The following is a 13879-nucleotide window of genomic DNA, read 5'->3' on the forward strand; positions in this document are numbered from 1 at the left end:
CAATATTTAAATTAAGTTTAAAAATTGTCAATATTTAAAAATTTAAAAAGTTTCATCGAGATTCACCAACCTGAAAAAACTTTCCAGCATATCCTGGCTATAATAAAATAAAGCCAAATGAGGCAGAAAGCCTGGAACTACGTATTCCTTATAAATTTCCATTGCACTTATCATATTGATTATATATCCGACAAAACCTGTATGACGCCGTGAGAAAATGCACAAAATACCGCCAAGCCTTAAAGACTTCAAGTATTCGATCATCTCTTTGAAAAAGGCGAATACTTGCTCTGCGTTCTCCTCACTTATGGCGCTTTTAAAGGGTTGGTTTTCTTTCAGCCCTTTTGTGTTGAAAATGTCAAAAAGCGAATCCAATTTTGATGAAAAGTTGGATGTCGCTTTACTTCTGCGAAAGTCTGGATAGCCAGCCCTACGGAGATAATCCATTGATGAAGATGCTCCCTTTGAAAATACTTGGACCGCTAGTTTCACATTCATCCTATTTTTCCAGTAAAGGATATGGTGTTTGTTGATTTTATGAGTGACCAGATTACTTTTTTCGCGGTGTAAAACAAGCCTTTCAAAGTATCGCCATTCGATTTTCCCGAGTTTCGGATCCTGGATGCTTGAAAAATCGCCTAGAGTGCTGCGTATTAATTTAATCATGTGACAAGAATCAAAAAAAATATATATGTGGCTTTCATCCACCGGATGTATTATATATGGTGTTGGATGTGTTGGATCAAGATTGGCACCCATTAGCTCACACATTGCGATATTTACTGGATCGCCATCGAAGGTTATGTTCACAACTTTAACTTCTACTTCATGTAATGCAGTTAAAACTTTGGTGAGCAAAATGCGCTTATTCATAGCGGTTAAGGAATGTATACAGTAGTAGGCTATAGGAATAGAAACGGAATGATTAAGTACTGTTGCCATAAATACAAGGATTTTACTTGCAACGGGATACTCATCTTGTTCATTTGGTCTTTGATCTGTTGCAAAACCTGAGAATTTCTTTTGATCGTGTAGCCATTGAATGTGTCGCTTAATGGAGATTTCATCAAAGGCAAGGGACACCAACATTCTTTTGTTTTCTGCTTTTAAATCATCGGCTACCTTTTTCAAAGTTGTAATGGCTTCGGCCAAAATGCCGGGATCGCCATTAATATCACTTTGAGCGTACCACTTCCTCAAAGTTGTGGGGTGGGGTAGTGTACAATCAAATTTCTCGCGTAGATATTTAAACGCCCGTGGACTGTGGTAAAACATCGTTAGTGAAAACTTCCGGACGGGTACACTGTATTGTCTGTTATCCCGACTTTGATTCCTCTTGCCTCTAAAGCAATCAATTATTTCTTTGGCGTCATTCTGAAAAAAAAAATGAAAAAAGGCAAGTGTTATGTTTCATTTAATTTTGAACAACTTAATTGCACTTGATTCGTCCTAATTACATTCAAGTTCCGTTCCGCTGAGCGAAACTTTTCAAGCTGCGCGTTGATGTTTGCATTTTCCTCTTGAGCCTTTCGCAACTTTTCGTTCAATTTAATTATTTCTGCATCCTTCTGAGAATTTTTTTCCGTTGCAGTTTTCAAACGCTTTGCTAATTTCATGCTCTCAATTTCAGCGTCTAGTCTTCTTTTCAAACTATAATGAATTTTTCGGAATGTTTATTATTTTTAGTGCGAATCTGTGTCGATCAGTGTCGATTCGTGTGAATCGGTATCGATCGGTATGAACAATTTATTGCGATTTATTGCAAACTGTTGCAAACTGTTGCAAACGGCTGCGAACCTTTGATTGGCGATAGATCGCAATAGGTGAAGAAAATGGTGAAAAATACGGAAAAATAGTAAAATAATAACCACAAAAACACAAATACTAACACATGCGTCACAATCGTAATAACATAAAAACACAAATACTAACACATGCAAACATATACACGCATATACATCAACGAAGGTAACGCTGGGTAAAGTAACCGAACTGAAGCGAACACATAAGAACGCAAAAAAACGGAAAATAAAGACATATAGAACTCAATACCACCACCCGCCATCACCGGCCATTACCCAAACCGTCCAATAACATTTTTCTGCATGATTCCACATCGTTCCACATTAAAGCGAAATGAATTTGAGTTCAATTCAATAATCTCGAATAATCCCATCGAATTCCATGAACCGGTGTGAGACGAACACAATAGGACACAATTCTGCACAATTCTATCTAGAACTAATCTTACTTCGTGCTTGAATCGACTGGATGAACTTCATCTTCGTCCACTATATCGAGTATTGTTTCTTCTTCATTATTCGCTGTGGTTTCCTTTGTTTGATTGTATATTGGAAAGACAGTTGGAATAGCTCCAGGTCTCAATCGTAAATTCTTTCCTGTATATAATTGTGATGATTCAAAATGATTTGAACAAACTGAATAGTATAATGTGTTTCGATCGGAATCGGAGAATGTTTGGTTTGATTGAATGGACTCAATCCATTTTTCCCGCATCGTTTGATCCTTGGGTATCCTAAAAGTAAGGTGCTGTTTAGTCTTGTTTAGTCATATTTAGCCGCGGGCATTCATTATGTTATCGAATATTATCGAATATTTTGCGATCGTATGCGATATTAAAATCGTAACATTACGTAACATTAATAATATACCGGAATATACCGAAAAAATTCAGAAATATCGGATTGCTCAAAACCGGTCAAAACTGCCCGAAATTGCCACAAACAGCCACAAACATTACCTGAACATTACAACATCTTTGTTCGTTACTTCTATTCCGTTGAAGTAAAGACAACCATTTATCTTACAGTACTTTTTTCTTATATTTTGCGCATTGGAAGACATTTTTATCGATTATGTATTTTCTATGGACAAAAATCGACAAAAATCGATACAAATAGACCGAAATAGACACTCTGACGTATTCTGACCGCACTCTGACTCACTCTGAAAAAATACGGAAAATTCGAGAAAAGTAAAGGCTAGCAAACATTACAAAACGTTACTATCATTAAAATTTGTGAAAATTTGACGAAATTGACGGATTTGGTTTCAAGTATTTGCAGTTTAGCAAAATTGTCGAAAATTGTCAACATTCGTCGACATTTCTAGCCATTTTACCGGATTTTACGCGGATTCTTTCGAGCTTCAGTCGGCTCCAGCCTTATTGCCGCTTATTGCCGCTTATTGCGCAATCATTGGCAATTATTGGCACTTTAGACCGCTTAACACTAATGCGCACTAATGTGTGTTATATCCAAAGAATTTTTTTTCAAAAATAAATGGAATGAAACCCACTGAAACATATAACTTTCTCTCGTTATTTTTTTTCACTTCACAAAAAAAAATCCGAAAAATTCTGTTCAACACGGTTCCACCGGGTTCCACACAAAACGACACAAAACATATCAATAAACATAAACAAACGTAAGTCAAGAAGTCGCAAGAAGTACGCCAAAATGTGACGTTTTAAATTAGCCTCCGTCAAGTTGGTACTTCTAGATATGTCACTGAACCGCTCTGAACGCACGCAATGATTTTTGACATGATAAATAGGGTGCCACGAGTAGTCGTGAATAGTACACCTCCTTACACCTCTCATATGAAGAAGTGAGATACTTCTTAGTAAAATAGTTCTAAAAATGAATAACGAGCAGAAAAAAAGTATGAAGTAAATAAATTGGTCGTAACTGATCTCTAACACAATTTCAAAAGTAACATTCGGTAAATTTTATTGTTTTTTTTTGCTTCTCCCATTCCAATATATGTAGCATAATAGATTTCCAAACACCCTGATGTGAAAATGATTCAATATGTGTCTTTGTTGCAGTGAGATGTCGCTTTTGATATGGATGTGACTTGAAATCAAGGTGCGGTCAATTCGAAAGTTTCCGCCGTTTTTTTCGTCTAAAAATACATTTATTGCAAAATAAATTGAAAATGTACATTAACCAATGTATTCGCCATCGTTAGCTATGACTTCTAGCCATCTTTCAGGCAGCTTGTTGATTCCTCGCTTGAAGAAGTCCTCGTCTTTTGGGGTTATGTAGTCATCAACCCATTTTCGCACTTCCTCCTCATTTTGAAAGCGTACTTCAGACAGGGCAATCCGCATCGATCGAAATAGATAGTAGTCGCAAGGAGTAAGGTCTGCAGAGTACGCGGGCTGATCAAGCCGATCCCAACCGAGCTGCTCTACCTTATTTTTAACGATTGTTGCACGATGTGGCTTAGCGTTGTCATCGTGGAACAAAACATTGTGGTGTTTTCGAGCTATTAATGGCCGTTTTTCATCCAATGCATGAGCCAAATCATTCAATTGGCGTCGATAGCGTTCCTTATTAATCGTTTGATCTGGTTTTAGCAGCTCATAATACACGACTCCTTTCATATCCCACCAGATGCATAGCATAACCATATCGCAATGAATATCTCGTTTTGGCTGGGATGGCGCCGGTTGGCCGGGATCAACATACGCTGCTTTACGCTTGGGGTTTTCGTAATAAACCCACTTTTCATCGCCGGTAACAATCCGATACAAAAAACTGTTTCTTTTGTGCTCTGCAAGATGTTTTGTGCATATTGCGATTCGTGCTTGAAGTTGCTCTTCAGACAGTTGATGTGGAACCCATTTTCCCAGCTTCCGAATCTTTCCCATGGCGTGCAAATGTCTAAAAATGGTTGTTTGGCCGACGTTTAACTGCAATGCAAGTTCTTTTTGCGTTTGGGTTGGGTCTTCATCCAATAATGCTTGCAAATCGACATCTTCAATCGCTTCTGGCCGACCTGAACGTTCTTTGTCTTTCATGTCAAAATCACCACTTTTGAATCGATGAAACCATTCTCTGCAGCTTCGTTCCGATGGAGCTTGCTCGCCATAAGTATCTGACAGCATTCGATGAGCTTCAGCGGCAGTTTTCTTCGAATCAAATAAGAAAAGAAGGGCCCCTCGAAAAAACACCTTATCACGATCCATTTTCAATCGATTCAAAAACAATGACGCAGAACGAAAAATGAATCTTTCTGCTCTGAGTTAGATTGCTAAATGTCACATCTACAAAATGCAATTGGATTCACTTGTCAAGCTACGCTCAGTTACAAGTATTACAAGAATACATTTAAAGATAAAATGTAGAAAATAGCAGAAAATGCTTGATTTTTCATAAAAAAACGTAATTTTTCAATAAAATTAAAAATATTTCGATGTGAAATCGATTGGGTATTATTTGTTCGTGTTATATTTGTTTAATCCCACAGCCACAAAGCAAAAAATTCGGTAAAAAAAGCGATAGCAGCAAGTAAAATGTGAGTAAAATGTCAAAAATGACTAAAATCGATTGTTTGGAGCGATATACCGATTCGCCAGGTCCCAATCATAGGTTGTTGCACATTTTTGAATTGGTATTTTCATGTCTCATGATTCTGCAACGAATAGGCTATTTGCCCCCAAAATTCGTCAACTTTTGTCGGAATCGATGCAGTCTAGTAGAATAATGGCATTTTTTTTTAAGTTTTTCTAATTTTTTTTTCAAAAAAATGCCAAAATTCGAAGCAAACTAATATGAAATCATGTGATTAGGGGCTTTTATTTTGACAACAAATACTTGTTTCCAATGGTAGACGCCTATTTAAGATGATATGTGGTCCTATTTAGGGTATATTTTGAACAAAATCCATACCTTCGACATTTTCCACGCCAAATGCATATTCATGGTCAAAATGATAGGCAAATGGTGCCTGGTGTAGCCTAGGATTTTTTTTCGCCCTAAAAATAGGAGTTTTCCAGGCCATAGGACCCATTAAGACACGTATTTCTGCATTTTGAAAAAAACAAATCCGTCTTTAAAATTAAATCCGCGGATTTAACGAAAAATCAGGTTTCGGACACCAGACCATGCCTATACCCCAAATTTTTGGGTGTAGTCCATCTTATTTTTTTCTACAGTTTCTTTCCCAGTTAGCAGTTTTTTTCGAAGACCAGTTCAAAAAATTAAAGCCGGATTTAAAATTAAATCCGAAGCACTTGGAACGGATATTATATTTTGGTTATATGACAGTATGCGATTTATGATCATGGTTATTGCAACGATATAATAACATAACTAAAATGGAATTATAACCGAATTACTACAATCAATTTTTTACGAATTAGCCCCGCCTCGCGGCTAAACAGCTTACAATACGGTTATTGTAACGTTGCAAAGATCGGCTTGCAACATCTTTGGAGTTGTATTTTAGTTATAGCAACCTATTTGCAACCGAGAAAGAGGGGAAATTTGCTACTCGGGAAACCTCTATACAAGGTTAAAATGGAGTGACGCTCCTGTGCGTGGATTGACCACTCAAAAAGACTGATATCATTTTGAGTGGCGCTAGGACGCTGTATTACCTCTGGATACGAAGTTCTGGAGTGTTTCTCGCATTCACTATTATGAAAATTCATCCACAATAAGGAAAAATATCGCGTCACGACTTCTGAATTTTGTTCCAAAGCTTTCAAGTATTTTGCCGTGTAAAAGTCGTGACGCGATATTTTAAATATATTCACTCCATATATATCACTCCATTTTAACCTCGTCTAGAGGTTTTTAATCTGATATCACTATTTTTTCAAGGCAAATATCAGGGATGGCATGTCGAAAACTCTGTGTCATCTTCGACATGTTTTCGACGTCGAATACTTGTGGTCGAATACCTATTCAAAAACGACTTTTTGACATATATTGTAGGGTGGGCCAAAGTGTACACTATATTCGAATTTCGATACCGATACATGCTTGGATTGTGAGAATTGATGTAAAAAGACCGTGTAAAAATTTTGAAGCGGCTAGCATAACGAGAAGTGCTGCCAGAAATTTTATGTAGCTAGATCTGTACAGAATAGGGAAAAATCAATAAAATCATCAAAATTAGACTCATTTTCATAGAAATTATCGTATGTTTCGGCTTGACTTCGCTTTATTTTCAATTCTTAACATTGTTCAATAATTTTTATAACGATTCATCAAAAAAATCACATTTGGTGGATACAAGTTGGCAAAATGTCCGAAAAATGCTCAATTTTTTCAGTTTTTCGACCATAACTCGCGGGGAATGCATTTTTTTCACTCACTTTCTTTGTCCAAATTATAGCCAGAGAAAAATTAAACAACTTTCTAGAACACATGAACTCAAAAAAACCACATCCATTCCACTTTATTGGCTGAAAATCAAATTTGGCTACCAAACAACATTTCTGAGCATTTTTTGAATTCTTATAACTCCTCAACTGATCAAAATAGAGCAATGTTGTCTGAAGCAACTTTGTAGTACTGTTTAAGAGCTTTGCAAATGAAGTGCTAAAAGTACTAAAATAGTACTAAAAATGTACTAAAATGATTTTAGGCAGTTTAGTACATTTTAGTACAGTAAAACTAACTAACTTTTGCATAAATTGCCTTTTCAGCTTCAGCTTTTCTTCTTCGCCTTTCTTCAGTGTCCGCACGTTCTTGTTTTCTTTCTTCTTTTTTCTGCCCTTTGACATCAACACCGAGTAGGCAACCTTCGCGACCTTTTTTCCTTTGCGCAATCAAGAATTCTTTTGCTTCTTTTGTTATTTTCTTCATCGCATCACTGTTTTCATCGGCTGCAATATCAAATAGATCATCCAAATTATCGATGAATTCCTTTTCTCTTTTCTCTTGAATTTCTGATCTTTTCGTCGAAATTTTTTGCAAATATTCCCATTTTTCGTACAATTTGGTCACTTTTTGTGCACAATACCATGGCACAGATGTTGGAATTTGTGCATTTTGCCAAAACACAGAAACTTCTTCAATCACAAGATGAGAGCTCTGATTGACATCTAAACCAATTGTCTTTTTGTTGTAGAAAAACGGTAAAAAAAAAAATTGTACTCAAAATTCCGTTTCTCACACAAATTTTCTAATTTTGACACAATTTTTCCGATTTTTGACTCAAATTTACTAAAAATGTACACTCAATTTTTTTCATTTTTGACTCAAATTTTTTAAAATCCCACACAAAATTTATTTTTTCCACTCAAATTGTGCAACTCAATTTTCTGAAATTTGACTCAGATTTTTCAATTTTTTACGAAAAAATTATTTTTCTCACTCAAATTTCTGATTCGCACATAAATTTTAGAATTTTGACTCAAAATTTATTTTTTCGACTCAACATTTATTTTTTCGACTCAAATTTACGAATCACACATAAAATTATTTTTTTGACACAGATTTCACAATTTTCACTCAAATTTTTTCTTGTTCTATATTTTCGTTCCGATGCCTAACATGTGTATAAGTGTTCAGTCCTGATATTTGTTGATGAACAGATAGAGAGAGATGGATTTTTGTATCTGAATTGATCACTTACTGGAACCCTTGTCTATTTAGCACAACTGGAAAACTTGTGCTCGTTCAATGAAATTTCATTTCAAAGACAAATTATCATTCCATTCGAATTTGATCGATTTCTGGTGATAATAAGGAATGTTTGTTTAACTAATATTTGTATATTTTACATTCTACTGAATGTACTATGATTTTATTTTGTGTGCACAAAGTCGCGCACTATTCATTCTATATCAGAAATGCCACACAGTGTATTTAGTTTACTTGAGTCTTTCTCTTTGTGGCGCATATGGATTCCTGGGTTTCCGCGCGCTACGCGCGCGGGGAATTCCTAATGCCTCCCAATGAAATAACAACAGAGAATTTATAAAATAATATGTATAAGTTATATATAATATATGTGATGAAAATAGTTTTTTTTGGGCTTCGCTTCGCTCCGCTCTGCGTTCTTGAGTTTTTAGTTATTTAATCTATTTTGTTGTTTCACAACAAACTATTTTTTGGCGCACTACATGAAATGTATTTCATCAAAGTAACTTTGAAGTAATATATTTATTTTCAAAATGAATCACAAGATGTTGGTTTTATTTCTTTTTTGAAATATACTGCCTTTGATTTAAATTAAATAAATAATATGAGCATAAAATTCAAATTCACCATAATTTGTTTCATCGCTCAAAAAGTATCTAGAAAAAAAGCAGATTAGTAGCTCTACATTTCATGTAGTGCTAAAAAAGGAATTTTAACGCCAGAAAATGTTAATGTCATCAGACGAATGTTTAAGGAGAGACTTTTGGATGTGGTTGGTGGACCGGCACCAGAGACAGAACGAACAGAGAGAGAGAGTAAAAAGTAAACAGGTACATTAAAGATGCACAAGCTAATATCACCAAATCGTTGAAATCATCTCATGTTGTTCGTAAATTATTTGAACAATAAATCACGAAAAACATTGAATTCCTTTTGTTTTCATATTTCGAAAAAATTTCATGGTAGAACTATCTGTATGAACATCGTAAGGTAAACAGGTGTTACGCATTTTTGTTCTCACTCAAGTTTCAAAAATAAACAAAAAAAAACATTTGATATTCGATGGCTGAGATTGAGGAAATTTTTTTCATTGCTACTTACATTTTTATGATTGTGTGTTTGTGTGCATATTTATGTGTGATTTTTTCGGTTTGGTAGCGGTCAATTTTATTCGAATAAAAATTAATCCTTTTCATTTATGTAAATGAGTGTACAATATTGAATTTTCAGTCGACAAGCACGTCAACACAAACGGAATGTTTATGCATCATTTCATATTCACATTCCGCCAAGTACTCACACACCACACATGTACACAACCACATTACTTCAGACCGGATGATAATTGCAATTAGAAACTTGAACAGTTCATTACAGAAACCGAAGAACAACAGAAACCAAAGAAACGTAAGAAATAGAGATTTAGTTAGAATTGAAAGTTATGGCACGGACTATGCTCGTAATCAGCCATTTATTGTAGCTTGTAGAAATTTTAACAAAGTAAGGCAATCGTTCTTAGACTCAGCATCAAGGCAAATATTTAGTAGAAACGTGTTCAACTTAGACAACAGTATTTTCGAAGAATTGTATGTATAGTGAATAGTGGTGAACACGGTCGGGGGCCGCAGAATGCCACTTCGAAGCCATTTGGGCTGGTGGCTAGGCCGTTCGATTCGGAAGTGTCTCACTACTTGTGTAAAATTCAAATTGTAAATGAAATGTATAATGCACATAGAAAAGAGAATTATTAGACCCTGCGAATTCCATTGGTGAAACGTCAAACTACCAATAGATTGTTTCAAATGTATTGGTAAATTCAGTACAAACGGCACAACGCAAGTCGCAAGTCACTTACGTAGTATTAGTAAACGAAATTCGGCATTTGTACTGAAATTACCAATACATTTGAAACAGTCTATTGGTAGTTTGATGTTTCACCAATAGAATTTGCAGGGTCTACTGATTCTCTTTTCTATGTGTGATATTCAGTCTGCGATTAGACGGTGAAATAAATATATAAATTACCAATATGTATGACAGCAAAGAATACACACCTCGACTCGTATGCAACAGAAATAATCCTTTCGGATTGTCAAAGAATTTTACTCCAGGCGAAAAAAATGTTTGTAGCCAGAAAAAGAGTCTGTCTGTTTCAGTTTGTGTTGTTGTTTTGTTTTCGTTTTAAGCGGCATTTTAATTATTATTACACCAACAAAAGAGACAAAGCAAAAGACGAAATGTGCATTGAACGAACCCTTTAAGCAGCAACAACGACACAACAAAAACCGCGCTGTAAAAATCAAATAAAAAAATGAGGGACAACTCTCCATTGGCAGCCCATTCGTCGATTTGGTTGTTGACCCATTCCTCATCAATCGATAAATTGGGTTGGTCGACGGCATCAGTTTCTGTTTCACTTTCGTCACGGAGATCAACAACATCTTCGGGGGTTTGTGTTTTCTTTTTTTGACGATTCTTGCAGTTGAGTCTCCAATGCTTTCACGTGAATATTCAAACTGCGAACTTTCACTTTCAACTTGGAAATTTCTTCACTTTGTCGTGCGATTTGTTTCGTTTTTGGAGTGGCCTCTTGTTCGCCTACAAACACAATCGATGTGTCGGCTTCAGCTGCTGCTTCGGTCGGATCGGTCACATCATTCGATTCACCTTCTTCGTTTTGGGCAGCATTTGCTGCCGGTGCAATTGAATCGTCCGTTGCAATGAATTCATTTTGAACCTGGTCACGGTTCATTCGGTTATTTTCATATTGTTCCACGAACGAGCGGCTCAATAAAACACGACAATCTCTGGTGCACAACCCCTGCACCACACTAACAAAACAAAGTAAAACACGAATTTGCGATGAGCGCATTCAGTGAAGTTCATTTCAATTCTTTACGTCGTTAGACGCACTCATGAACGCGACAAATTGAACGCAACAACAATAATCCGTAATGAAAGAAACATTTTTTACTTATAATATTGATGTTTATCACGTGCTACGCTCTCACAAAAATCAATTTTGCACATTCGTGACATTTTTATTTTTTTTGTCTACTTCATTAACAAATATAAAAAAGATTCAATAATACATTGAACGATCTGTGTCACAACTTTTGACACTTGTCTCGTAGCGCTAGAAGTGAGCTGTCAGACGCTTAGATGCAGGACCTTCGCTCTGGTGCTGAGCTGCACATCACGCCCAGGATTTTCATTGCGCGCTACAGATTCACAAATTTATATTTGTTAACACTTTATTTTTTCACAGCAGTAAATCTAATGCTTCTGAATAAAATTAGGTGAAAATATACCTGGTCTGCGATTACGAGCACGATTAGTAGATCGACTACGATTCATTTTTATTTTTTTACTTGATATGATGAAAATGCAACCATTCACTGTGCGGAACAAATCGAAAAGAAATTTCGCACTTGACACTGGACAGAGGTTACTATGATTTATGCCATACGGAAGCACCGTGCGTATGGGCTTATGTTTATTAGTGTGCGTTCGTTACTGTTTATTTGCTTAGAATGTATGACTGACTTGAAAAACTTTAAAACGGTATCAATTATTTTTTTGGATACTCCTTGTTTGATTTAGCTTGAATTTTTCCCTTAAGTTGGCGAATGATTAAATCTTTTTGTAAATTCTCGATCAAAAAATTTTGATAGTTTTCTTTAAGTTCTCGCGCTTCTCGCGTTTTTTCTTCAATCTTTTTTTTCAATATGTCAATGTTGTCACCACAGCACGATATTGTGTACTGGACATTAACGGCTTTTGCCGCACGCATACATATTTGCTGAATCAGTAACAGACAAAGCGTTGCACTTGTAAGACATTTTTCTAAAAGAAATCAAGTCAAAATCACAATGGATAAAGATGAAATTTTTGATTTAAATGTTAGTTTTACTTCAAGTGACTGCAGCAATTTAGATTTGAGTGAGATCAATGAGTCGAATGATACAAAATTACTCAACTTACTTCAAATAAGTTTCGACGTATTATAATAAGTATTGGATATGTAGAATGAGTGAATTAGTGGGAGTCAGCAATGTATCGAATAAAAGACGTGTGGTGTGAGTGGTGGTCAAGTTGCGACTGACTCGCATGCTTTAATTATACAGTTAATTGCTTTCGTTTACACATACTGAAATAATACTACCACACCTCCATTTTTTGGAGAATGAATTAAAATTAAAATTAAAGCAAACTAAAAGGAGTGATCAATTCCCTAATTTTTCAAACTTTGATTTTAATTTACAATTTATTCTTGACTGTTTGTCGTTGTTTTTCTATTTTTATGGTTTTTCTTTTACTGTTTTTTTTTTCTTTGATTTTCTTTCTTGTTTTGATTTATTTTCGTTTTTAAATTTTAGCATATAAAGAAATGGCTTCTTTTCTTTGTTCATGATGAAATTGAAAAGCATGTTAAGAAATGCAGCAATAAAAAAAAATACAATATAAAATAAATTGAATTGAATTACAATTGTTATAAAATGAATTATGCATGTTCAGAAATGCAATAGAAAATAAGGGAACAAAATTTAAATGAAAAAATAGAAATTATAAGCATGTTTAGAAATGCAATTTGATATAAGGGAACAAAATTTAAATAAAATTTATAAGCATGTTTAGAAATGCAATTTGAAATAAGGGAACAAAATAAAAATAAAAATTATAAGCATGTTTAGAATTGCAGTAAAAAAAAACTGAAAAAGATAAAATTTGGCATGTTTAGAAATGCAAACTAATCGAAAAATTTCTTAATTCTATTTTTATGTACCGTAGTACTTTTCTTATTCAAATCAATGACCGTTACATTCTCGCCATCTACACTTACGACAGTGAATGGGCCTTTATACGTGTTTGCCAGCATACTTGTGACCAGCCTCATTCCTTATTTTTATTTTCTCTCCTATCTCTATCTCTATCGCTCTCGTATCTCTATCGTACAATTCTTTCATTCTTTCCTTATATTTGATGAGCATATCTCTTGCCTTCTTGTTCGTTCTTTGAATGCGAAATCTTAGCTCGTTCACATAATTTTCTATGTTATACACTGGTTCTATCGATTCGAATTTATCACCAGGCATGTTGGCCTCCCTAGCAAAAACTAATTCGAAAGGCGTGAACTTATGCTTTAAAGAAGAATTTGGCGTGGTATTATAGCAAAATTGGAAATACTTGGCGTAAATATCCCAATCATCGAAATTTTCCTGTAAATAGCATCTCAGATATGAATTGAAAACTCTGTGGTTTCTTTCCACCGTTCCTACCGTTTGATGATGATAGGGAGTGCTAAAATTATGTTCAAATTCTAAAAGCTTCGATAATTCAGCAAACGTTTGATTTTTGTACTCCGTGCCCAAATCTGTTCTGATCGATTTCATGGCACTGTAAATCAAAACGAAATGTTCGAAAATGGCCCTTGCTACAGTCTTCGCTTCCTTGTTTGGTACTGGGATAATTGT

At 35.2% G+C, this 13879-nt stretch overlaps 1 protein-coding gene across 1 annotated transcript; it reads right to left on the minus strand.

Moving 5' to 3' along the window:
* Positions 1 to 430: 430 nt before the first annotated feature.
* On the minus strand, positions 431 to 11157 carry LOC129573016 (centrosomal protein of 290 kDa-like). Its single transcript, XM_055453152.1, has 8 exons — positions 10909 to 11157; positions 7443 to 7877; positions 4507 to 4939; positions 2252 to 2399; positions 1458 to 1650; positions 960 to 1191; positions 784 to 902; positions 431 to 499 (listed from the first exon to the last, which is right to left on the minus strand). The coding sequence occupies exons 1-8, from the start codon at positions 11155 to 11157 to the stop codon at positions 431 to 433; spliced, it is 1878 nt and encodes a 625-aa protein (XP_055309127.1).
* Positions 11158 to 13879: the final 2722 nt, after the last annotated feature.

Source organism: Sitodiplosis mosellana, unplaced genomic scaffold (genome assembly GCF_009176505.1).
Source record: "Sitodiplosis mosellana isolate CC-2019 unplaced genomic scaffold, AAFC_SMos_1.0 Smas_scaffold_5871, whole genome shotgun sequence".
In the NCBI taxonomy this organism is placed as follows: domain Eukaryota; kingdom Metazoa; phylum Arthropoda; class Insecta; order Diptera; family Cecidomyiidae; genus Sitodiplosis; species Sitodiplosis mosellana.

Coding starts and splice junctions, on each gene's coding strand:
- LOC129573016 (XM_055453152.1), bottom strand. CDS start 11,157: ATGAACCGTGACCAGGTTCAAAATGAATTCATTGCAACGGACGATTCA. Junction 903..959: donor AGATGAGTATCCCGTTGCAA/GTAAAATCCTTG, acceptor CTATTCCTATAG/CCTACTACTGTATACATTCC. Junction 500..783: donor TAACCTTCGATGGCGATCCA/GTAAATATCGCA, acceptor CTGGAAAAATAG/GATGAATGTGAAACTAGCGG.